This window comes from Heptranchias perlo, chromosome 2, assembly GCF_035084215.1.
Source record: "Heptranchias perlo isolate sHepPer1 chromosome 2, sHepPer1.hap1, whole genome shotgun sequence".
NCBI classification, from domain to species: domain Eukaryota; kingdom Metazoa; phylum Chordata; class Chondrichthyes; order Hexanchiformes; family Hexanchidae; genus Heptranchias; species Heptranchias perlo.
Genome location: NC_090326.1, coordinates 137512177 through 137539776, shown reverse-complemented (window position 1 = coordinate 137539776; position 27600 = coordinate 137512177). Strand labels below are relative to the sequence as shown.

Below are 27600 nucleotides of genomic sequence, written 5' to 3'. Positions count from 1 at the left end.
TAACATTTTTTTCAGCAAGGGATAATTAATTGAGGAATGCTCAAAACAGAAGTCCTGCTTGCAAGCAGTGAGTAACTTAATGACAGGCAATTGCGAGGTGCGAACAGCTGCTTTCTAAGCGGCACTTTTGTAATTGACGCCTGTGGTAATGGCAAATGGTCGGCACTATTTGTCCGATATAGACAGCAATATAGGAATATGCGGGGATGTGTAAGTGGTGGGGACTGTACTGCTTTGATGTGGAATTTGGCAAAGCAGTTTTGCCTTGAGTAAGCTACCACAGGCAAGGCTCAGTAAATCAAAACAGTCTGGCTCCTCAAAGATTATGTTGTTGCAGGTAATTCACATTGTGTGGATATAATTGAGGAAATGAATAGATCAAATGTTTTCTGAATTAAGGTTCCTTCTACTTATCTACATCCCATCCTCTTAGACCTGAGATCCATTTGAGGCCAGAAGATGGAATGTTTCTTTGGTAGGTGGCATAGCAGCTGGAAACTCTTAGCTAGTCCAGTTGTCCTATGAATTCGACTCAGGTGGCTGCAGGATCATGGAGACTTGCAGCCATTGTTTGAGTACCAGTGGGTGGCAGATTTTCCAGATTCTCATGAATAATTGATAGTTTACTTGTGTTGGCTTAATATAGTACCAACACCCAATTTTTCCATCTTTGTTCAAAAAAGATATACATTGTAAGTATTGTGCTGGCCCATTACTAGGTTTATTTTACACGTGAATGGCTCATTGTACGCGAATATAGTGTGCAAGAGAATGTTAGTCTTTTTCATGAGTACATTTAACTCAAAAGCACCACTACTAGTGCAATATTCAATGGACAATTTCAATAAAATTCACCTAAAGATTGATGGCTTCTCTCTTGCAAGGGTGTGTTCTGCGACACTTTTGTGAAATGAAACATCCATGCACACAGGGATTCTCTGGTTTTTTGCGTGAGTTGGCTGCTGCAGTCCTCAATTGGAATGGGAGCATCTGAGATCTGGTTGTCACCCAGCCTGGGTATATGAAGTTATATTTCCTTATTTCAGACATGTTTTGACTTTTCCTTGGTCACCATGCAATCTTTTAGTTGCTTTAAAAATGCCATGCAATTACAAAAATTAAGCACTTTTACTTTCCAAGAGTGAATATTTAAAAATTAAAAAGATACCATCAACTCCTTTTTTGTGTTCTTTTAAACATTTCAAATTTCTGTTGTTGGGAATTGGGATGGCCATTCTTTCCTGAGACCAGTGATATTGGTTACAGAGTAACATATATCCTACCATCCCTCATCTGCTAAGAGATTTCACATTGACCAGTTTTAATGATGCTCTGAAGGAAAATTTAAAAATGGCAATTGCAGTCAGGTTTACTCAACTGGCTCATACTTGGGAGCATGTTATAAGCTGCAAGCATGCAAACAAGATCAATCTTGCAGTTTGAACCCAGAAGTAATACTGCAGCATTGTAACACATAATCCAAGCCAGCTATTTGTTTTATATTACATGATTTTTCTGTATCATAAGATGACTGGAAAAGAGGCTTACCTTTGTAAAATATGGGAAAGTTTTTGCATTGTTGAGAGGAAGGTACTGGAAATTGGCAGTGTCTTTTTGGGTGGATCTGGGGGTGGGGGGCAGTTACTGGTAGGACTGTAGCAGGCTGCCACATAATATGTATGTACTGCAGTGGCAGGTCATAAGATTAGTGATGAGGCCTAAATTATAATCATGGGGAATTTTAATATCCCTGACAGACCGCAACTTAATAGCACAAGGGAATTTATTGACTCCTACACAGATCTTAACAGGTGAGGGAATTCACAAGAGGGAAGGCTTCTAATGAGGAGTAAGCCAAGTTGATCATTTGGAGTCTTGTGATCATAGTAATTTTTAAGATTGAAACACACAGAACTGATAATAAAGAAAATGGATGTCAGAAAAGTAGACTTTGAAGGGATGAAATGCTGTATTAAAGGCATAAATGAGAAGAACTATTTCAAGGGAAGGGTATGGAAAGAAAATGGGAGTGCTTTAAGGGGATTTTTTTTGTTTCACATCACAGAGGCAGTTTATCCCAGAAGCTAGTCGAGGAAAGTAGAACTGACATGGATAGAAAAAGTAAGTTATGGAGGCTTTAGGGAGAAAGGGTGCATAAACATACAAGAAGCTAATAGGGAACATGAGAGAAATACAATGGAAAATATAACTGAGAATGGCAAAGCATTCTTTAAGTATTTCAGAAAGGTGCAGTGGAAAGCTGGACTGTATACCAATAGCAGTGGGCAAATGTGCCCGAGGACCAGGAAATAACAGTTACTAAATTGTCATTTTGTGACTTTTTAGCATGGAAAAGAGGTAGAAATGTCAAAGTATCAAAAGAGAAGGTTTTGTAGAAAGGTTTAGGAGGCTGAAAGGTAAGTAAGACACCAGGCTCTGATCATTGCTATCCAAGGCTGCTGTGGAGTTTGCAGATTCCCTCATGAATATCTGAAGCAAGGTTTAGAAAACTAGGCAAGATGACCAATGGTCTTCTCCTGCCCAAAACATTACTTTTACTACTATCGAGCACCATTGGTTTCTGGAGAGTGAACGTAGTGGAGCCAGTTGCATGACTTTAGTGTATCAAGCATAAGTTAGTTTAAAGCGTTATGAATTCTCAACAAACCATCAGTCTGCAATATGCATAATTTTTGGCTACACTTACTGAAATTGTTCTTGTATGGTAAATGTGATGGTTTTTGATCACTGTTCTCAAATATTGGTGAGTTTACCAGTTCAGTTGTGAAAATACAAATATTCAACATGTTCAAACTGTCAGTCAAAAGTGGAAAGATTTGCACATTTAGTCTTCAAGTAAGGAGAAAGTAATGTTAGATTTGTTTTTATGTTTGTGCTTTGAATGCGTTGTTTATTTTGGCAGTTCATATTGAATATTCTGCCAGCAATTACAGAATTAATAATTTGATACGTATTTCGTACTTGTAACATTTCACTGTAGGCCAGGAAATCCTGTATGATGATTTTAACTTTGTGTGTCCATTAATCTGTAGGATTTTGAGTCTTTAAATTGTCACTATCATTGAAGCTTTAAGCTACTAGTAGACAGACTAGTTAATTGCATCTGCTGTCATATTCCAGATTTCTGTTTAGTTTTGATTCAGTCTCATGAGCTATATTATACCAATATTTCCCAGATTTAGGGTTTTATAGTAAAGTTAAAAGGGACCAATGTGTTTGTGTGGCATTTGGTAAAAGTCATGCAAGCTTTATATGTTGGATCTCTACATTTTTTTAAAATTAGAAATTAGCATTTTTTTGGGATTTCTTGGCCTGATTGGTTAGAATTCATATTCATTGGCATTTGTATATGCAGTCATTTCTCTTATTGAAATTCTACAGTAACTTGTAAGATGACAAGTAACTAGAATTCATATTGGGAATTAAGGTAACATAGTTGTGCTGTTTCATATAGTGGAGATGGACTGGGGTGGACATTCACCTGACGAAGGGGATAATCTCCGAAAGCTTGTGATTTTAAAATAAAATTGTTGGACTATAACCTGGTGTTGTAAGATTCCTTACATCTGTTTCATATAGTTTGTCTAACATTTTCAGCAGTGTTAGATCAAACCCGTTTTTCTATATAATATTAGATCTCCTTGGCATTGCACATGGGGAGTTAGTACTAAGTATAATTAGTATTAACTTCACATGTTTGTGTGGTGTTTGGAGGAATAAGGGAGAGTGTTGAAGTGGATGAAGAGAGGAAGGATACACAAGTTGAGTGGGTAGCTAAAAGGGGAAGATGTAGGAGACGGGTCATTTTAAAATTCTCCTTCCTGACGTGAAAGATAACTAGTGTGAAGGTTGAACCTCCTGAGTTCAAAGATAGTTTGTTTTGATTCTTTTTACATGTTCAGTTGGTGTTAATGTGTATATATAGTATGACTTATGCTTGCATTGTTTGTGATTTATTTGTTGGCTGGATAAGTTACTATGTGATGAATCAAAAAAATGTTTTAACAGTAGCCCATATATACCAAATATGTCATTGTGCTTCAAAGTAATTTGTTGTGTGAAGCACTTGAGATATTTGAGGTGCAAAGTGCTATATAAATAAAAGTCTTTTTCAAAACACACATGGGGCACATGTGTCCAGGACTGATGGGTTATAAAAGATTTGGCTCATGGTGATCATAACTCACCTATGCATGTAAGTTATTTGGTCCTTCCATATGTTTTGTTCATTTTGAGCAGTCCTTACAAGTGCTGATTTAATGAGGGACTGCGGAATGACTATTCTATGAAGTAGTCCAAATTGATGCAAAAATATTTTGTTGAAAATACTTCCAAACTTTCCTTATGGCTTCATGAGTAAAGCCACCTCCAGTACTAAACCGTATAGATCAGAATGTTCCTGCTCTGTGCCGTATTAGTTGATCTGACTTGGGACAGCATTTGGGTACTATACTGGACCTCTGTTTTCCTGGACTAGGGAGGGGAAATCAGCTTGAGTTTCTCGCTCCTGGTTGTTATCCATTGACTTGTGCTGGAAAATATTATAGTTGGTATGATTAAATGCTTGGACGTAGGCTACAAGATTGAGTGGTTTGACCTTGACATTGAGTTGCAACCTTGAACTTATTAGCTGAGATCTGTATAGTTTGTCACCTGCTGTGCTAATAGTAAGAGAGGGATTTAAGTTACTGTGCTGTCTGAATACTAACTGGTTACCTCAGCAACTGAAATCACTTCTCCAGATTTTAACCAAGCCTAGTAAACATACTTTCAAAAATGGATACATTCCACATTATTAATGTATCCTTATTGTATTTATAAGGAACTTTGGGTCATGGTAACTTGCTCATCACGTTTTGCCCGAATCACTTAGTGAAGGACAGCTGCAAGATAATTTATAGCTTCTTAATTTTACATATAAAAAATGCAGTGATGTGATTATTTTGTATGTAGATCAAAAGAAACCAGGGCATGTGTTACCCTATTTGAGAGGCTTGAATAATATTATGAACCATGAAAAGATTGTGCAGTTTATGAACCTGATTCAGTGGAGAATCAAGCAGAATACAGAACGTGCAGAGGAGAACTGAAAAAGGAAATACAAGGGGCAGAGAGAGTGTATGAGAAGATTAGCAGGTAACATAAAAGGGAGTACTAAGTATTTTCTAAGCATATAGAGAGTAAAAGGATAGTCAAAGGAAGGATGGGGCTGATTAAGGACCAAAAAGCAATTCACCTTGTGGAAGCAGATGACATAGCTGAGGTTCTAAATGAGTAATTTGCATCTGTCTTCACTAAAGAAGAGGATGCTGCCATTGTCACAGTAAAGGTGGATGGGGGAAGAGAAATTGGATAGGATTTTTAAAAAATAAGAGCTTGGAGTACAAAAGCAAGGAAGTCATGATTAATCTTTATAAAACACTTCCTTTCAAGTACTTATCCAGTTCCCTTTTGAAGGCCATGATTCAATCTGCACAGATGTGAACGTTCCCATTGGCGGAACGGTCAAGAACCAGAGGACGTAGATTTACGGTGATTGGCAAAAGAACCAAAGGTGATATGAGGATAAACTTTTTTACACACCGTGGTTAGGATCTGGAATGCACTGCCCGAGGAGGTGGTGGAGGCAGATTCAACCATGGCCTTCAAAAGGGAACTGGATAATACTTGAAAGGAAAGAATTTTCAGGGCTACAGGGATAGGGCGGGGGTGTGGGACTAGCTGGATTGCTCTTGCATAGAGCCAGCACAGAGTCGATGGGCCGAATGGCCTATGGCCTCCTTCTGTGCTGTAACCTTTTTATGATTCTATAAAGAGGAGGTACTTAAACGGTTGGTAGCGCTGAAAGTTGAAAAGTCACCTGGTCCAGATGGGACGCATCGTAGGTTGCTGAGGGGGAAGAAAGGGTGGAAATAATGGGACCCGTCTCCTGTATCCTCCGTATGACTGGAGGGTTGCAAATGTTATACCTCTGCTCAAAAAGAGGAGAGGGATAAACCAGGCAAATGCAGGCCAGTCAGCCTAATGTAGGTGGTGGGGAATCTTCTAGAGACCATAATCTGAGACAAAATTAATTGTCACTTGGAAGGACATAAGTTAATAAATGATAGCCAACATAAATTTGTTAAAGGCAAATCGTGTCTGACAAACTTGATTGAAATCTTCGATGAAATAACGGAGAAGGTTGATGAAGGTAATGCAGTTGATGTTCTGTATATGGACTTTCAGAAGGCATTTAATAAAGTGCCACATAATAGGCTTCATTTTGCTAACAAGTCTATGGGATTGACGGGGCAGTGGCAGCGTGATACAAAATTGGCTGAGACAGAAAACAGTAGTGGTGAACGGTTGTTTCAGACTGGAGGGAAGTATATAGTGGTTTCCCTCATGGGTTACTATTAGGACCATTGTTCTTTTTGATATATGTTAATGACCTGGACTTGGGGATAGACATAATTTCATAGTTTGCAGATGACACAAAACTTGGAAATGTAGTAAACCGTGAGGAGGATAGTAACAAACTTCAGGAGGACATAGACAGGTGAAAAGGGCAGACACTTGGCAGATGAAATTTAATGCAGAAGGAAGATTGAGGAGAAGCAATATAAATTAAATGGTATAATTTTAAAGTGGTTGCAGGAACACAGAGATCTGGAGTTTCACATACACACATCTTCGAAGGTGGCAGGGCAAGTTGATAAAGCTGATAGAGCATATGGGATCCTTGACTTTATAAATAGAGGTATAGAGTACAAAAGCAAGGAAGTCATGGTAAACCTTTATAAATCACTAGTTAGGACTCAGCAAGAAGATTGTGTCTAATTCTGGACACCACACTTTTTAGGAAGGAAGTCAGGGCTTTGGAAAGGGTGCAGTAGAGATTCACTAGATGATGCCAGGGATGAAGGACTTCAGTTATGCGGAGGGACTAGAGACACCAGGATTGTCGTCCGAGCAGAGAGGCTTAAGAGGAATTTTAATAGAGGTGTTCAAAATTGAGGGGTTTTGATAGAGTAGATAGGGAGAAACTTTCCACTGACGGGGGGGGGGGGTCAGTAACCAGAGGACACTGATTTAAGATAATTGGCAAAAAAAAGGCTAGGGGGAGATGAGAATTTTTTTTACTCAGCAAGTTATGATCTGTAATGCCCTGCCTGAAAGGGTGGTGGAAGCAGATTCAATAGTAACTTTCAAAATGGAATTGGATAAATACTTGGAGAAAAAATTTGCAGGGCTATGGGGAAAAAGCAGGGAAGTGGAACTAAATGGATAGCTCTCAAAGAGCTGGCACAGACACAGTAGGCCGAATGGCGGCCACCTGTGCTGTATGATTCTAAGGTTCAAACTAGTCGCTCACTCCTTCCATTTAATGTGCTTATACAGTGCTATATACACTTTTCGCTCCCCCTCGCCCCGCTCTTGCTAAACTGTTTTACTTTAATACCTCTGTGTCTTTCTTAGTGGTGTCTTCTCACTTTTGTAAGATGCTCAGAGATGAGGAATGCAATATAGAAGGAAATATCTTGCATATATGTAATACCAATAGATTACTCCAATTTGTTGCATATAGAAATTATGACTTCTTGGAGAAAATAATTGAGGCAATCCAATGCCTGGACAGTTAGGATGACCTAGGTTTTTTCCTTGCTTTTGATAGCTGGCGTCTTCAAATTTAGATGGTTACGTACTTCACCCAGTTGCAATGCCCGGATCTGAATCTAGCAATGTTAAATGACATCAATTCATTCTTGCACAAATGCATGGTGAGAGATCCCTCAATCAAAGGCGACGATGTTTCTACACTTTACCTCGTATCAAAAATGTCAGGAGGTTATTATCTCCCTCATTGTTACTTGAAGGACTGGCCAAATGCTTGAATGCATGTGTCGTGCAGGAGAATCTAAAGAACATGTTGTCGTTGGCCCCCTCTAAAGAGGAAATTCCTTGGATATAACACAGGAAAAAAGTTACTAATTTCCCTTTGGGTACTAGGCAAAGCTGTTGAAAGATTAATAGGCTAAAGAAATAACTGGAGAAATGAGTAATAGAACAATATAATGAGAAGGCAGGAAAATGCGATTGAGCAGCAAAGGAGGACAGGTTTGCTGAATAAAATGTCATTTCCCTATTCCTAAACTTGGAGGTCATGTTTGAACTCTAGAATTGACTAATTGGAAAAACAAATAGACAATGGCGTTGACGCAATGACATTGCACTTGCCCAGCAAGCCTTTATATGCCACAAGGAGACTATATCTCTGTCATGCTGATGATCCAGTTTAAAGATTCGTCTATTCTCAATTTACCTATTTGGTAGCCAGGGTTTATCCAGTACAGCATGTGGAGAATGCTATCCTTGTAAAGATTGACGACACTAGGTAGGCAATCCTATAATAGTTTACGTGATGCAACGTATGTAAAGATCATTTAAAAGTTAATTATCATTGCTGATTTAAAAGCATGTGTGTCATGGGGCATTTTTCAGGTTCTGTTGTCAAAATTTGGGAGGAAAAATTGGACCCCAAAAAACTGAGGTAAATTCAAAGAAAACAAAACTCTTTATTTGGATTGTCACTTATGCACATATGCATCAGTGTACATTATATTATTGGAACTCACTGCCTGAGAGGGTGGTAGAGGCAGAAGCCTTCAACTCATTTAAAAAGTACCTGGATGTGCACCTGAAGAGCCATGACCTGCAGGGCTACGGACCAAATGTGGGAAAGTGGGATTAGGCTGGGTGGCTCGTTTCTCAGCTGGCGTGGACACGATGGGCCGAATGGCTGCCTTCTGTGCAGTACATTTTCTATGATTCTCAAAACAGTTCTCCGTTGAATTTGGCAATAAAAGTTTGTTCTAGAGATGCACGTGTATTTACGTTGTGACCTCACAAAGTGTGATAGATGTGTATGATAACTTCATATGTGATGTGTTTATACCTCCAGACCTGGCTTTAAGTGTAAAATTGGGAGGGAATTGTTTTTTACCAATGCCCAAAAAAATCTGAATTTATGGTGCAATTAATGTTCATTAAATATACGCATGAGTGAAATTGCATATATAGTCCCCACCCCTATAGTGGGTATATTCATGCAAACGCGATATGCCTGCTATATATGATGGCCAGTATAATGCCTGAAGAAAGTTTATTTTCTCTCTCCCTGTAATGAGCCGCCTGCAGCTCCCCATTTTCATTGTCTGAAAACGTGTGGACTGTATTGAAACATCTAACGCACTTCAGATCATCTGTTTAATACATATAACTCTGACAACGTGGATGCTTTAATGGAGGTGGTTCAGAGATGTTGTTTTTAAAACTAAGAAGCATGATATTGCTTTTAATGCGCAACATGTGTATCCCAGGTTGTGTTAAGTGTTAGTGCATGAAATTAACGCAGTGATTGAGAACTTCAGCCAACTGAACGGCAAATAGGGTGAACGCACAGCCATTCGTTTTAACGTGAGGATTCCACACCCTGTTTGTACAGAATCATTGCCAGTTGACACTAGTGCTTGTAGCTGCATTGTATTCATTACTAAAGAGAAAATCTTTTTATTATAGCAACACAGGCAGTTGATTTACTTGGCGTCAGTGTAACACGCTATTGATTCACATCTTTCAAAAAAAAACGACCAGAAACGTAAATGTTCCTTGCGTAAATATTATTTTAATCTGCCTCCTTATGCAGGCTGAAATAAATATCTATTTAACAGGAATCCAACTTTTACAAAGGAAGGGATGAAATGAAAAATTATTGTAAATTAACCCCCATCTGCTGAACACCTTCCAGACGATGTTAAACAAACAACGCTCTGAGTTGCTCAGAGTTTCTTGGCTTTGAAGAGCCACTGCAGGTAGAAGACTCGACAGGTTGCCAGGCCAATGAGGCAGCACGTGAAGATGATACTGAAGTACAAGACCGGAACACTGGTCGATTCGTTGGTGTCCCTCATCTCTTGCTGCTTCATATAGGTGAAGTCATTGACGATGGACTCCTGACAGGTCCTCTAATCGCTGCAGCTCCACTTCAGGGGCTTTAGGGTCTCAACCTTACCTTCTGTTTGGTGTTGAGAACAATCAACTGGTCAGGAAGACCAGGAAACTGCTTCATACACAATTAACATCGCTTGTTTGGGCTCATGGGGGTTAGGATTTAATGACAGGTAATCTTACTTTAACGAGGTAAGAACAGCTGTTGAAATAGCCAGCCCGCTTAATATGGTTTAAGCGGCGCTTTGTAATTGAAGCCTATGGTAATGGAAATGGTTAGCGCCATTTGCCCTGATATAGGTGGCTGTCCAGGATAAACGGGGACAGTGTAAGTATACTGTTAAAACAATTGACTGTTTGCAAAATTCTTATGGTATTGTGCCTGTAGATGGGGCTGAGAGTCAGTTTATGTGACCTATTAAATACAGTGGATTTCAACTAACATTACATGACACTGCACTGATCAAGTGGACTTCTGCGTCTTTCTACCTAATCGTTCCCCTCGTCATCTCTCATCTCTGCTGCAATGTAGCTGGCACTTAACCCCAGAATCAGCACTTACTGAAGAAACACCATTAGTTTCTCTACTTCTCCCTATCCCTGCTGCCGCCTCATCTCCATTCCTTTGGCAATTGTCCCACTGCGTTTACCTTACACTTTGTTTGACCTGAGTATAGGACTTGGTCTTGACTCCATGTCTGCAGCACCATTGGAGATTGACTAGTATTAAAATAAATACCAAATGTAATTTAACTACACTTTGTATCTTGCTTACTTAATTTCCATATCAGGAAATCTTAAACCAGATCTTTAATGAAGTAATTCTATTGGAGTTCAGAACTTGACATTCACCTTCAAAATCCTGCTGCTTTCTCCAGATGGGAAAGACAACTAGAGTTGTAAAGTTTCTCTGTCCCGTGCAGATAATGCTTCAAAGGCGTAAAAAGCTGCTTCAACACAAAAGGTTTTTGATAACGTACTGCATTGTAGACTCATGACTACGGTCAGAGCATGTGGAGTCAGGGGATGGGTAGCAGAATGGTTAGCAAGTTGCCTACAAACAGAAAACCGAGAGTAGGGGTTACGGGTAGCTACTCAGACTAACAAAAGATGGGAAGTGGTGTTCCACAGGGATTGGTGCTGGGACTTCTGTTGTTCACAATTTACATTAACGATTTGGACTCTGGAATCGGAAGTACAAACTCAATTTGCGGAGGACACCAAATTGGGGGGTGTAATTAATACAAAGGAAGAATGTGCCAAAATGCAAGAAGACATTAAGAAACTTGCAGAATGGGTGAGTAATTGGCAAATGGATTTCAATATAGATAAGTGTGAGGTAGTGCATTTTGGTAAGAAGAATAAGGAAGCCATGTACTTCTTGGATAATGAGTCTAAACAGGATAGAGGTGCAAAGGGATCTGAGTACAGATACACATCATTAAAAGTAGCGACACAGGTTGATATGGCCATTTTTTTTAAAAAGGCAAGCCAAGCACTAAAATTAATTTCTAGAGGGACAGAATTGAAAAGCAGAGAAGTTCTGTTAAACTTGTATAGATCCTTGGTTAGACCACATTTGGAGTGCAATGCACAGTTCTGGCCTCCATGTAATATAAAAAGGATATAGAGGCATTAGAAAAGGTGCAAAAAAGATTCACAAGATGATACCAGAACTGAGAGGATATACTGATCAGGAAAGATTAAACATGCTGAGACTCTTTTCTCTAGAAAAGAGAAGGTTGAGGGCTAACCTGATAATGTCTTTAAGATAATGAAAGAGTTTGATAGGGTAGATTTAGAGAAAATGTTTCCACTTATGGGGGAGATCAGAACCAGGGACCATAAATATAAGACAGTCACTAATAAATCCAATAGGGAATTCAGGAGAAACTTCTTTACCCAAACAGTGATAAGAATGTGGAACACACTACCACAGGGAGTAGTTGAGGCAAATAGCAAAGATACACTTAAGGGGAAGCTAGATAAACACACAAGGGAGAAAGGAATAGATGGGTCGAGGATTAGATGAAGTAGGGAGGGAGGAGGCTCGTGTGGAGCATAAACGCTGACATTGATCAATTGGGCTGAATGGCCTGTTTCTGTGCTTGTAGTTTAACACAGGCTGCATCCAGAACTTTGCTCGGACATTGTTTCCACAAATACTACTATGTTAACTTTATTGAATCCTTTTGTCTTACAAAAAGTATTTTGAAGCCAGTATTTGACAATGTCATGGCTATCTGAACACGTGTGTTTTACCTCAATTTCAAAATACCTGATCCGAATGCCAACAAATTTAGGAAATATTTATAATACAATAGTTTAAATTCTAACAGATTTACAGCATGGAAAAAAATAACTTTTTAGGACCCTAGATTATTCTTTGCTAGATATTGCATTCTGTATTTTTGTGTTTAGGGTACTTATGCTGTGGTTGGCAGTCTCTGATCTGACTAGAACTCCAGTCTGTGGTTACAGGCAGAGTTCCTCTCGCAGTAATAAAATTAAAATGTTGAGTGTGTGTGGATGGCAGTGTCCCTTATTCTCTAAACATTTAAATAAGTTTAAAAAGTATTCAGGAGGTCAAAGGGGCCCCTTGGCACTTGTATCCAGTTTGACACTGCACTAGAGTTGCTCCCTAACCTTTTGAGCTTCTTGCTGCTGTCCAGAGTTCGGTCAGGCACTGATTTGGAATTTATACTACAATCTTAGTGTCACTGCAAAAGCCATTTTGCAGCAATGCTGAAATTGTACCGGAAGCTTTTAAGTTTTCTTTTTATTCGTTCATGGGACAAAGTTCTGGAGTGAGCTGATGTGGGTTCAGTATGTTATGGAACTCATTCTATGATTCCTGTGAAATCAAGGGAAGATCAGCCATTGAGTAAACCTGATGTCCTGTGTGTTGGAAAACTTGTGAAAATTTGACTTTAGAGTCACATGGGAACCCACAACCTATATTAAATTGGAGATGAGTCATAGGCTGCCATTGTCCATCCATCCATGATTCCTACCATCTTGCTGCCAGATGCCATCCATGCAGATCATGATATCTGAAGAGATTTCCAATGCACACAGGTTTTTACTTTTATTACTACAGTGAAACCTGCAAATCAGGGACACCTAGGGACTTGCATCAGGTGTCCTTTATTTGCAGGTGTCCCTATGTTCAAAATGGTCATTGTATGTCCAACAAATTATTTGGGATTGTCAATGAGTATCCCTTTTTTAAAAAAGAGGTGTCCTTTTGTACAGATTACACTGTACAAAATAAAAATGCAAAATGACAATACCATTGCAAGTTAAAGCATTTTTTAATAGCGAGTTAGTCGTCTTTTATATATTGGAGAGCATTTCCATATTCAAAAGTAAAGAAGCTACCCAGACAGTAGTATACACTTGGAGCATCAAAAATCTGAGTTGGATTTTGGTATTGCTGCTTGCTTAAATATAATCAGAAAATATGGCCTCCTTTAATAGCTAAAGAATGAAATTTGTTGCTACAAAATTCAGTAGCAGATGTGAGAGAGAAGAAAAACATATCTGCAGTTTTTTTTGGTTCATATCTTCCCCCCCCCCCCCCCCCTCCAACATTGTATTAAGTTGAAGTTGATCAGATCAATTTGTTTAAAAGACTAACTTTAGATGGTAAACTACTGCAGCTACTAAATTTCACAGCTCATCCATAGTTTGAGACTTTGTGTTGAGTGCTTCATCAGCTAAAAGGTTTTATTGCTGCTTAATAGAGTAGCCCACTCCAGAGAGTGATTTCCAAAACACCTTACAGAAGCACAATCAAGCCACAGATGAAAAATCTGTGTACCAAAAAATTCCTTTTTCATTTGTGTACAATGCATGCAGTATTCATTCTTTAGACACACAGATGAGGTTAATCTGACTTATGTTGATGTTGTATGACTGACTCAGTTATAAAAGCACGCAATGTGATGTGGTTCTAGGATGGCCTTGCTATAGAATATTTGTGAAAAATACTTTCTCAATTTTCAAAAGCTGCTTTCTGGGAAAAAAAATACTGCTGAAATATGGTTGGACATTGAGCCTTGACTTCCGACACGTTTTTCCACTAAAAGAAGTGGGTGGTGCTGGGCGACAGGGCTAAGATTCATTCTTATCTTGGAATGTTCCTTTTTAAAAAATATTTACATACATGCACAGAAAATACTACTCCGCTGCTTAAAAGGAAGTTTTGTCCCTTTTTTGCTGTTAAGTAAGCAGTGGATGTGGTTGAATTTAATTGCCCTTTTGAGGTGGGGGTCAGAACCCTAGCTTGCTTTTTTTTTGAAAGTGTGGTAAGGTCACTCAGGTTACAAACATTCTGGTTCCTATCAAATGAATGGTTTTGTTCCTTCAATTTTTAAAAAAGTTTTACATAAATGTATGTGATTGAGAAGTAAGACAGGTATTGCATGTTAGAATACTATTTTTAAATCCCCATGGTGTAGTTCGAAGTAAATTGGGAGATAAAGCTGCTTTAAAATGACAGGAGTTATTGTACCATCTAATGCATAATATATTCTTCAGCTAAGATGGACATATGTTTTAACTGCCCTGTCCTTTTAAGGCCAGAAAATCTAATTTCAATAAGTAAACTGTCTTGAGGTCACTCGGGTATATAAGGACAGTTCTGCTGTAGGTAATAGAAATCAGCTGCTCATAATTTGGCTGGTTTCACTTTTACTAACTTGGTATGTTATTACCAATAACTTGGCAACAATTATTATGTTGGGAATTTTGTTTGTATAAAGTTTTTTTTTAAGATCCCACTTGATGTGATCCGGCACAGAATCCTTGTGTTTTGGGGTGTTGGAGAGTCAGTCCTGATATCCTCAATGCAATTATAATTGATTTTAATGCAAATTTGTTACTGTAAATATAAAGATTCCAATTATAAAATCAAAGGGTTGTTTCTTAATGTAGAAGATGGAAGTCAAATCCTGATGGCTAGAAGAAATGCAACTTTTTTTGTCAATTGTCTTCTCTTCCCATCACCCTCACTAACCTGGAATTTCTGGAGAGGGAACCCTGACTTTTCCTTTTCTCTCCCTCCCTCTCTCTCTCTCTCTCTCTCTCTCCACTCCAACTCATCCCCCCCCCACCCCCCACCCCCAGCCCAGTTGACCCATGGATGCTGATGCATATTATAGCTTCCCAACTGTTTCCCTGGCTGATACCTCTTGATATGTTTACAAATTCTTGTATGCTGAGTGGAGGCAGGTGGGGTTTCACTTTGATTGCGGTCCTTGTCAGCAAGTTTTTAATGTAATATCTTCCCTCTGTGTGCCCTCTTTCCCCCCTCCTCCAAAAATATCACTGATTTTTATCTTCAGCTCCTCTTAGTTGATCAAATGTTGTTTAAACCAAATCCTAATGAATGATGTGTTGAGATGACTAGTCTTAGTTTGTTGGGATGGTTGACTTGGTAAATCACTTGTCTCTTTCTAGCTTGGAAGGAGTATCATCAGTATACATTGGAGAAGTTGTATACATTGGAGAAGTTGTATCTGTGAGCTTGTCAATAATCAACATTTCAAACCAATGAAAAATACTGTTAATTTTGGTGCTATTGTATTTACATTGCATGTATAATCTGCCATTCTTCAGAATTTTAATTGCAAGTCTGTTTTCACTGCTCTTATTTTTGCATCAAATTTGCCTTAATAAATTAATTTGTGTTCAGCATTTACAGCAGAACAATACCAGCAACATCAACAGCAGCTAGTACTGATGCAGAAACAACAGCTTGCACAGATTCAGCAACAGCTAGCACATAGTAATTCAGGCTCCAATACGTCACAGGTAAGAATGAGCAGAGCTCTGTTCAGAAAAACATATTACTTTAAAAGTAGTACTGTAAACCATATTGAATTTGACATTCAACAGCAATTGTGACCTTCAGATAAAGAACCTTTTTAATAAAATTGCAATACTTAAAAGACCGAGTCTCATCAAAACTTCTTTTAAAATTCAAATCTTTGCACATAATTAACATTTTTGTTTCATCCATTAGCTATGTTTTTAATATCTTTTAAATAATGACATCATAGAAGGAGACTGAAACTGACTGATGCAAATTATTAACAGTAGAAAAGTGCAGGCAGGGATGATCAATTTTGTCCGTTCAGTAACCCATCCAGGTTTGATTGACATTGAAAGAATCATATCTCACAGTATTGCATAATCTGTTTTTTAACTTGATTCACAATGGCTGAGCGCTCTTGCAGTTGCTGTTGGTGCATTTTGTAACATCTGAAATACTACAAAGCTAGTTCTAGTATTATAAATTGTTTTCTATCAAAATTTGTGTTGATTTTGGGTTGTTTGCAAGAATATCTCTGGACATTGTGTGATTTGATACACCTGTATTTTTATGTGACAGGGTTCTGTTTCAAAAACATTGGATTCGGTTAGTGCACAATTTGCTGCCTCAGCTTTGATGACATCAGAACAGCTGATGGCATTCAAGGCAAAGGAGGAAGTAGTGCTTGGAATCAATGGTGTCCTACAAGCCTCAGGTGAGTAAATTTTCAGTGAGAAGTTAAATAATTATGATCATATGTGTGGGGGGGATACATTTAGAAAATTGAGTATTCGTAGTATGTGCTGGTTGCTGAAATGAGAATTAAAGCAATATGTTGATGAAAATTTAAATTGTAGAGAATTGATGTCATTCACTCTCCCTGCCCTTTCTACTGTTATGTATAGCAACTCCTTTGAAGAATTTTTGTAATGCAATTCCTTAGCATTGATTTGATCTATTTGGATTTGCAGTACTAGGAAAAGTGCAAAAATATGTTGTGCTTGAACATGTTCTGATTTACGCTGAGCCAGTGCATATTTTAATGGTCTTTAAATGAAATTATCATCCTTAACAGAGCAGCTTTCAGAAATATTTTTGTTTCTGTAAAGTTAGTATGCATAATGTGAAATACTGTATATATTCACACATAAGACAAGAAATTTGTCACTGAGGTAAAAGGTGGGAGTCATATCCTCTTGGGTTTCCCTCCTGGCTGGTTAGCATCCTAGTAAAGCAACTTGTCCAAAGACTGGGACCCACAGAAACAGCATATCCATTGCATTTCTAGTGATTGTTGCTGCACTCCATTTCTCCAACACTGAGATATTTAAATTAGTTTTCTCTCCTGACTTCAGTTCAGGCTCCTGCTGATCTGAAATCAGAGATAGATCAGCAAGTTAGATACAGGGAGGGGCACTTTAAATTGTGTGGGCTTTTGATCCAAGTTGGGAAGGAAAGTTGCCACTTAAATTTCAGTGCAGTGGAGCAACATCTGATTGGAACAGGGGTTGGTTGAAGCAAGAGAACTAGCTGACTTGAAGGTGACAATTTTGTTGAAAAGAAGCTTTGTAGCCCTGACCTATCTTTATAATGTGGGCATGGGTCTTTTGGAAGGTAGAATACTGAGTTCACTTTACATGTGGGAGATAATCACTGATGGATGCTCTGAGCAAACAAATAAATATCATATATCCCACAATATATTTCGAAGTGGGATTCAACCCTTGAACCTTTCCAAGCATCATCGATGCTCGGGTTTGACAAAACTCCTTGCAATCCTTCTTTGTTCCTCCTCCCCCGATGAACCTGTGGAATTCTCTACCACAGAAGGCAGTGGAGGCCAAGTCATTAGATGTATTCAAGAAGGAGATAGATGTATTTCTTAATGCTAATGGGATCAAGGGATATGGGGAAAAAGCGGGAACAGGATAAGAAGTTAGACGATCAGCCATGATCGTTTTGAATGGCGGAGCAGGCCCAAAGGGCCTACTCTTGCTCCTATTTTCTATGTTTCTCCCACCCATCAAAAATATATGGCCAGCAAAAAAAATGTACGAAAGACCCGTCAGTTGCATCTGCTATTTGCTGTAACTTTTCGCGGTACTTGCTTTGGTAGTCTGAAATGAAATGGATGAGAACTGTGAACTACTTATAGCTATGATGTGGAGATGCCGGTGATGGACTGGGGTTGACAATTGTAAACAATTTTACAACACCAAGTTATAGTCCAACGATTTTATTTGAAATCTACAAGCTTTCGGAAAGCTTGTAGATTTCAAATAAAATCGTTGGACTATAACTTGGTGTTGTAAAATTGTTTACAATACTTATAGCTAGTGATGCCTTCCCAAATGCAAATAGGCTTAATTTCTTCAACATAACCCAATCCATCCTGAAAGCATTGTATATGAATATTGATTTAAATGTTTTCACTAATTTTTCATTGTTCCCTTGCCCTGGCCCCAAAATCATGTATTATGTCCTAATTCTATGTTTTTGCTTTCCTTCAGGATCGTACAAGGGCTTACACCTTACTAGTACCACGTCTACGGCACTTGTACAAACGAGTCAATCATCATCAGCAGGTTCAGCCTTACTGCCACCCTGCAGCAACACACAGACAGCAACTTCCCACAGTGCACTGAGTCACCATGGAAATGCTACAAACTCAAGTCCTCAGGTTCTGCTTGGCAACAGCCTTCATCTAGGTGTACCTAGCTCAGTAGCTGCTGTTAATTCTGTCACCAGTCTGAATGCACGTCATATACCTAGAACTTTAAATACTGTTCCGACATCTGCCTTAAAGCTGGCTACAGCAGCAAATTGTCAGGTGCCCAAGGTTCCGGGCTCCACCTCCATGGATGGAGTACCAAGGTAAGCTTCACTTTTTGAAGACTTATGTTTGAGGTTCTCTCTTTACTATAGAGTATAGATCTACTTCAGTGGAGCCCTGATGAGGTTGACTTTTTCTTTTAAATTCACAGTTGACAGATATTTAATGTTCATGATTTGGTTGTAAGTGGGCTCTGTTATGGAAGAATAGTATTGCCTTTAACAGCTTGTTTCCTTGTGTGCTGTAGTAAAGGTACATTTTCTAATACACACACACACACACACACACTTACTTTGTCGGGACGGTGACATTCTTTATTCATTCAGTCTCCATAGACTAATGAATGGATTGTTGCCCAATCCTGAAAGGCTGGTGGGAGGAGGGTATGTGGAACCAATGGGATTTATCAGAGATGTGAAATCCCAGCAGTCCTCAAATATATGCAATCTTTACTTTTCTGGTGTCTCACCCATTTGAGGATTTCTCTGGCAACCGTTTCAACCTGTCACCCACTTGCGGCAGGAAATTCAGTTGGAGAGCACCTTATAATATCCAGATTCATGGAAAATGAAGTCCTTTTGTGGTCGGTAGCACCTACTTTCAGTTCTAATCTCTCCATATAATTGTGGCTAATTATTTTGAATGTGTTTTTGTGATCTTCAGTTTTTTTTTTCACATACACTGCTTGCTGTCACCTTTCCTTAAAGGTTGAGCTTTGTACTTGATGGTCATCCCTATATTTAACTTTTGGATTGGGCAGACCTAAGACAACATCTGAAGTCTGTATCAAAAATTATATCAATTTCATTTGTTTTAGGAAGTCATGGTACTGGGATTTTTGCTGTTTCTACACTCTACCTTTCTGAAGTAAAAGTTTGATATGTTGTTTCTAAAGCATTGGTGTTCTCCGTAGATAGGACCATTGTCTTGCTCCCTGATGAACCGTACCTTAAAAGCTCAATCTTTGATCTGTGTGAGCTGGTTTCAGCCAGGGCAGCAAAAGGGATACTACAGTTGACCGTGGGTCACAAAGGGACAGGGAGGCAAGCAGCCAGGATTCCTGCTTCTGATTGCTATCCATTGACCCCCGCCCCTCTGCCAGAAGTGTGTGTGTGAACACACGGCGTGATTCAAGATTAGCTGTGATTGTGCCCCTTCCCCCGGTGGTCAGACATTTTGCCAAAGCTCACATATGAATAATGATAACTTGGAAAAGGTACTGTAGGGTGCCCAGCACTTGTAGAACCATATCTTAGCAAGGGGTCATCGCTTTTGGGAAAGGTGCAGAAACTTAGCAATAACAAAAAAAATCCACCAATATGGTCAGTTTTGTCAGAAGCAAAACAATTAGACAGGCCCATGAGTAAGCAATATCTGACTAAGGTAGGTAGTGGAATGTGTCATTTTATAAAGCTGGTTGCAAGCCACCAGGAAAAGTTAAACCAGTTCAGTTCCTTGTATAGCAATGAGATGTGTCCAAACTATCCGAAAGGCAACTATATAGAGTAATTTACCTGCTTTTACAAAGCATTGATGTCTTGATTTGGTAACTCGAGACAAATGCTTTGATAATTTTGTGCTTCAAATTGACTTTATCAACTAAGAAAACTCCTTGCTTCTGTTTTCTGCTATTTGACATGGTTCATTTGAATGTAAAGGTTGAACAGTGGAGGAAAGAATGTTCAGTTACCTTTGACATGGACTTTTGTTCTTTTGAATTTAGTTTACCCTCTATATACGGAGCTGTCTGGCATGGAGTGGTTATTTTTGCATTTTGCCTTATTAAATCAACCCCTTATTCCTTCAAAGCATTATATGCTGCAGACACTATGGGAAGACAATGTATTTTCATGGTTGTTCTGTGATGGCAGACTCTTAAGAACTATGTCCCCAATGGTTCTTTCTCCTCTTCTGCCTTCCCCAAGACAGTTTTTGATTGGTTTATTTTTGTGTGGCGATTGAATCACATTTAAAGCAAGAGGAAGACCTCAAAATGTAGGTGATAATGACATTTCTCTTTATCAGTACCCTTTTTCACAATGGTGAGTGCTGGTGAACATTTGAGGAGCTGGCTTGAAGGAGTTAGTGAGCCCAATGGTGTGACGGCACCAAAACTTGCTGTTTAAGTTGAAAAACTTCTTTCTTGACCCCCACCACACACAGATTCTGACAAATATTAAAGTTGATCATAATTCTTTAATGGTTTGAATTTTTATATAAAGGGGTACTGATGATGACTCACTCTTTAAACATCACACCTGCAGGAAGTGTCTCTCCATAAACACGTCACTGGCCCTGCAATTCATAGCGCCATAGAGACGTGATGTTGCCACCCAGATGGTGAAATAGGAGTCATAAAAGGAGACTTTACTACAGCACATCGGGAAACTTTAAGGGTAGGAGCAGGAGGTTGGGAGGCAAGTAAAGTGCTTTTGTTTTTTTAATATTTTTTTTAAAGTGAGCAGTCGGACCGTTCTCCCTTAGAAAAAAAAACCCTTATTTTCATTTTTAAATCTCTGTGGCTGTCATAGCTTCAGAAATATATTTTGATATGAGACTGCTTAAATTTATGTGGCTCATTTGGAATTATGAAGACCGTGATTCAGTAAGTCCTGTGAATTCTAACTTTGATATTTTTAAATAATATGTTGAAACTGTCTTTTTAACTTAATTAAACCATCAATGTTGGTAGAAGATTGTGCAGCTGATATTAGTGATGTTTTAGTCTTCATATTGCTTCAGGCACAGAACAGAGTAATTCTTGAATGTAATGTAAGTATTAACAACTACAAATCCAGTTAATGTATATATGTATCATCCTGTTAGCAAGAAAGGACTGATCCTTCATTTTTTTTACTAAATATCTGTTCTGTGCTTTGATAGAACAATAAAATATTGGAAATTTCTCCAGGGACTACTAAGCAAGAATAACAAAACACCACCCACCCTGGGCATGTTTTGCTGGCATTCCCCCATATTAACAAACTGATGTGTTGTATAGCTACATGATGTAATAAACATGTATGCAAAAGTGAAGTGGAAATCCTGAGTCATAAGCAGAATGGCTGGATTGTGTAGAAACCTTGCATTGTTTGAATACTCTGTTTTTGCCTGTCCCAGGAGGTTGCGTGGCTACATGGATGGGTTAGAGAATGGGGTGGTGGTGTAAAGAAGTTACACCATGTCAATATAGAACCGGTTCAATTGGCCAGCTGGTCTTTACCTGTCCTCTTTTGTACACTTGTATGTATTTTTGCACCTTTGCAGTAGTCATACAGATCCCATGATCTTTCCTCATCTCATGCTATATTTAAGGTTTCATTCTTGAATAGCAACACAATTCTTTTTCTCCCCTCATTGGTGACACTTACTGAGAAATATTGTAAACTTGACATTTATTAGTCACTTCAGCTGTAGCTGTTAATCTAGGACTAATCTATTTCATTTTACTTAAGTTTGGCACTGTGTAGGTTTTGGAAGATTTATGGCGAAAACATGCATCATTTTAGAAGATTAAAGGGTGATTTGATCGAAGTTTTCAAGATATTAAGGAGAACTGATAGGGTAGATAGAAAGAAACTATTTCCACTGGTTGGGGAGTCTAGGACTAGGAGACATGGCCTAAAAATTAGAGCCAGGATATTCAGGAGTGAAGTTAGGAAACACTTCTACATGCAAAGAGTGGCAGAAGTTTGGAACTATCTTCTGCAAACGGCAGTTGATGCTAGCTCAATTGTAAATTTTAAATCTGAGATTGATAATTTTTTGTTAGCCCCATATCCCTTAATACTTTTGGTTAAGGTGGGTATATGGAGTTAGGTCACAGATCAGCCATGATCTCGATGAATGGTGGAACAGACTCTAGGGGCTAAATGGCCTACTCCTGTTCCTATCATTGCTTTCATGCAAGACCTACTTTAGTCAGTTTGGTGTTGGCTCATGCCAATGCTTACATTGTCTCTTCACATTGCATAAGTTGTGAAGTTGTGTAATGCATAACCTGTTCCAGATTCCATTCTGTCATCTCCCCTCAAACTGCTAGGAAGTGATTCTTGAAGAAAGGATGGCTTTGCTGATTCCTTTACCAGAAGACTGCTGGGTCCAATTTACATTCAAAAATCTAAGCCCTAGCTTTCATGTTCGGCATTAATTAAGTGTAGGGTGTCATAGTTGGTCTTTGGACTATACTGTAACAAAAACACCAGGCATGCTTCATGACTAGGAGAGAAAGTCATCTGTGGCTTAGGATAATCATCTATCACTTTTGAGGAGTGCCCTTTTGTAAAGACCCTCTTGAAAATATTGAATTGCAGTGGAGGATTTTCTAACGCATATTGCCATACAGTTACAAATCTTAGCATTTAATCCAACTGTAGGAGAAGTGGGCATCTTGCCATACCATTCTCTACAAATATTGCTGTCCTTTCCACTTCAACATCGTGCTCAGTTGAAGCAAGTGGACTGAACAAGCAAAGTATGATCACCCATCCAGGGCAAAAGTCCTGTGTTCCCTATGAAGAAAGGATGTATGCCATAGATGCCTTCTAAACAGGGATAACAGATTATTGAAGTCACTGGGTCAAGTTCATCATTGTGCAGAACATTTTGTAGATTGCAGTGCTTTTGTTTTAATTCACAGTAAATGAGCTCAATTCTTTAGTTGTTGAGTTGGATAGACCTGGTTGAAGACCTCATCTGAGATTATTGCTTCAAATTGTGTTTGAGGGTGTAACCAGCAGGGTAGATAAGGGGGAACCAACGGATGTAGTCTATTTGGATTTTCAAAAGGCATTCGATAAAGTGCCACACAAGAGGTTGTTACGAGTAAGCTATGAGAAGGACGCAAAGAGGCTGCAAAGGGATATAGACCGATTAAATGATTGGGTGAGAAGATGGCAGATGGAGTATAATGTGGGGAAATTTGAAATTATCCACTTTGGCAGGATTTTTTTTTTAAAAGGTGAGACTAAGAAATGTTTGTGGTCAGAGGGATTTTGGTGTCCTTATACATGCATGTTAACTTTCTATAATTCAAATACAGCAAGCAATTAGGAAGGCAAATGGTATGCTAGCCTTTATTGCAAGGGGGTTGGAGTATAAGGGTAGGGAGGTCTCGCTGAATTATATAGGGCTCTGGTGAGACCACACCTGGAGTACTGTGTACAGTTTTGGTCTCCTTACCTAAGGAAGGATATACTTGCCTTTAGAGGGGGTGCAGCGAAGGTTCACTAGATTGATTCCTGGGATGAGAGGGTTGTCCTATGAGGGGAGATTGAATTGAATAGGCCTATACTCTCTGGAGTTTAGAAGAATGAGAGGTGATCTCATTGAAACATGTAAGATTCTGAGAGGGCTTAACAGGGTAGATGCTAAGAGGCTGTTTTCCCCTGGCTGGAGAATCTACAACTGGGGGGCATAGTCTCAAGTTAAGGAGTGGCCATTTAGGACCAAGATTTCTTCACTGAGGGTTGTGAATCTTTGGAATTCTGTACCCCAGAGGGCTATGGATGCTCAGTTGTTGAGTATATTCATCTGAGATCAGTAGATTTTTGGACACTAGGGGAATCCAGGGATATGGGGATAGGGTGGGAAAGTGGGATTGAGGTAGATTAGCCATGATATTAAATGGCAAAATAGGAGCCGTTTGGTCTACGCCTTCTCCTGTTTCTTATGTTCTTATTTCTCTGCGATTACCTAGTCTATTTTGCTGGTCTAGATTTACTCTTTCGAAAGACTATAATTTGACTGAAGAACTTTGGCTTCCTGTACAGATGAAACCAAGTCAGTTTACTAGTCTTTGCTGACATTTGACTTATTTGGTAACAAACATTGGGCAACCCATTATTATGGCAAATGGCTTGTTACATGAAAAAATCATGGGACGTTGACACAGGAATAAATTGTGGATCTGACTGTCCAGCTGCATATATAGCAATCAAAAGCAAAATACTGTGGATGCTGGGAATCTGAAATAAAAACAGAAAATGCTGGAAATACTCAGCAAGTCGGGCAGCATCTGTGGAAAAAGAGTGTTAACGTTTCAGGTCGATGACCTTTCGTTGTGATGACCTGAAATGTTAACTTTGTTTCTTTTCCACAGATGCTGCCTGACTTGCAGAGTATTTCTAGCATTTTCTGTTTTTATATAGCAAGCAAAATGTCTGGCCAGATTGGAGTCAGTGAAGGGGCTTGAATGGAAATTGAGCACTCAAGTCAAAATCTTTTGCAGGGTTGGCCATACATACACAAGATACGAAACGGGGACATTTGGAGTCAGAAACCTTTTTTTTAATTGAACAATTGCTAGAGATCTCAACTTTGATTCATTTCATAAAACCTAGCAAAATTTGGATTACTGCAACGGTCAATTCATTGCTACTGCTATGTATTTTGATATGTTGTAAATATGAAAAATTAATACAGAGCAGTGACTAACAATGTATCTCTCTCTCTCCAGGGAAAACCGTGACACAGAAAAGCCAGCACTAAACAGTATAGCAGACAATACAGTGGCAATGGAAGTAACGTAGTGTCCACAAAGACAGCTGCAGCCTTGGGAACTCATTTAGGTGCTATGCATCAATAGCGTTTGTGAATGCAAGGGATGGCGGAATGCAGCACATTGCGTTTCCATGGCAGCTCTGGGGACTTGATGGCAATGCACATCTCATGCTTTTTTGTTACTGTTAATAGGAATTGACATCTGTAAATTATGATACAGCAATTATCTGTACAGTACTGCATATTTGTAATACACTTGTATATATGTTACTTGAATACTGAACTGTTCATTTGTGATGCTTTGCACTTGAAAAAAAAACAAAATTGCAACCAGTAAGAGAGTGAGATGTGAGAGATCTATAGAGATGAAGTGTCATCACATCATGTGCATGGTGCGGAACCTGCTGTTTTATCTATTTATTGTGCTGTGTTTACAGTTTTGTACACTGTACCTTCATTGGTTCCTGTGCTGTAGTAAATGTGTTAGGTAGCTGTGGACTCCTTGGTATTTTGTATATGGTGAACATACTTGGTTCCCCTCTGGGTCCCTGAGTTTCTGTGTATCATGTAAAAATGGTGACATACATACAGATTTGAAAATTAAGGCATCAGTTTGTAAATGGGGATGGAACTACTTCATGGAGACATAGGGATCTTCCACTTATATTTGTTCTAACGCAAGTAACAAGCTGGAAATGAAGTCACACTTTTTCAGAAGCAGAGAGGCTTCTGCAAAATTATTTTAGCACTAATTATTTTCTATGCTGCTTAGATTTTTTTTGCTCATTCGAGTTTAAACAAATTGGACCTCCTTCAAAACAAATCTGAGCTGTATCAGATAGTTTCCCTAGCTTTTTTTCATAGTTCATTCATCATTCAGTTTGTTATTTTTGTATCTGTTCAAGTTGTAATTTTCTTGTTGATTTTGTGCTCCTGTACACACAGACTTCATTCTTCACTTGTTCATGTGAAAAAGAGAAGAAACAACAAGGAGATAAGGGAGATAAATGCAGTAGTTGCTGTACGTGTATCATCATTCCAGTTTCTGAAACAGCCAGCTTTTACTTTCAGATTCTTGTGAAGGCTATAAGGCCAGAACCACGATATCGGGTGCCTTCCTTTGGAAATAATAGACCTCTCTTCTGTGAAGAGATTGGTACTTAACAGACTACTACTAGTGCTTTGTCAGTACCTGAGTCTGAATGCCCAGTCCAATGGCATATTTATCCTCAAGGTTTTTAATCCCACCTGGAATTGTGACAGAACTCTCACAAAATAAACCCAGGGCATTATATGTTGACCAACAGCTGTGTTTTTTTTTAAATTTTGTATCGTGTGTTGGAGTTATTTTTCTTGCTACATTAGAAAGAAAAGTAATTTGTGTATTTACAGTATTTTGTAATTGAAGCATTATGAAATGTGAGCTCTCACCATTTTACCATGCTGGTAAGTTAGATTTTTAAAAAAAAAATCTGGGGGGAAATTATGTGGCTGGTAATGCATTGAGGAGGTAACTTATTGGACCACTTCATAAATAACTTAAGTTTATAGCATACATCTTTTTCAAGACCTAATGCTTATATATTGAAAAAAAGTAAATTGATCCTTGTTTGAATTTCAGTAATTACTTTGTTCTGATTATTTTCATTTTACAACTTTATTGAATTGCACAATTAGATCATTGGAAAATTATTGCCTCTTAGTCATTACTTTTATGTTTGACCAGTGTGGTAATGGCAACATTCTTCCTCATTTGTGAAGCGTCCACATTCAAATAGGATATTGCTGTCTTTGAGGGGATTAATCACCTAGGGACACTATCCCTTTAAGAAACTTGTGCCATGGTTCCTCCATTTTGGCCAGGTGATCTGCATCTATAAATACACGAGTACTTCAGTTTTATTCCCCTCACCCATAAGCAGAAATAGTACTATTGTCCTAATGGTCCAGTAAAAGTCAATTCTTCAGCATTGTTCTTTGTACGTTTGATAGTTCTGGAAACAATTTTGAAAATTACCTTTTTAAACAATTTGCTCCATTATCAATGTCATATTCTTCACTAATTATTTGCTGTGTCTCAGTATTGGTTTATCAGATTGGCTTAGCCTCACTCAGATATTCAGTAGCAGGTGGTTTATGCCAGCTTCTAGTTTTAAAATTTGTATTGCATACCATTGGATCCTTCCCCATGATCAACATTGCTTGACTTTCAGAAGTGTCAGACCAGCAACAAACTTGCCAACGAACTCTACTTGGCCATTGAGTGAAGGGGGCGGTTGTCATAGCCACAAGAGTGTTTCTTTCTCCTCCAGGCACAGAGACCTCTGATTCCTGTTCTACCAAAATTGAACAATTGCCTCAAACTGAGTGCTGCTTTTAGTTCAAATCAGTATCAAAATTAATATGTAATGAATTAATATATGACTAATAAAACCTG

General features: G+C 38.7%; 1 protein-coding gene across 4 annotated transcripts in view; it reads left to right on the top strand.

The window, feature by feature from the left end:
- Nucleotides 1–26463, top strand: part of LOC137344486 (enhancer of polycomb homolog 1-like) — a 201503-nt gene extending 175040 nt beyond the window's left edge. For 3 of the 4 annotated variants that reach the window (XM_068007510.1, XM_068007496.1, XM_068007519.1), the window contains 4 exons: nt 15710–15828; nt 16409–16544; nt 18340–18703; nt 25120–26463. In XM_068007510.1, the coding sequence (XP_067863611.1) occupies nt 15710–15828; nt 16409–16544; nt 18340–18703; nt 25120–25192 (692 nt within the window). In that variant the 3' untranslated portion in view covers nt 25193–26463. Of the gene's footprint in view, nt 1–15709; nt 15829–16408; nt 16545–18339; nt 18704–20926; nt 21080–25119 lie in introns of all 4 variants that reach the window. The other variant, XR_010968369.1, reaches the window with a different exon arrangement.
- Nucleotides 26464–27600: the final 1137 nt, after the last annotated feature.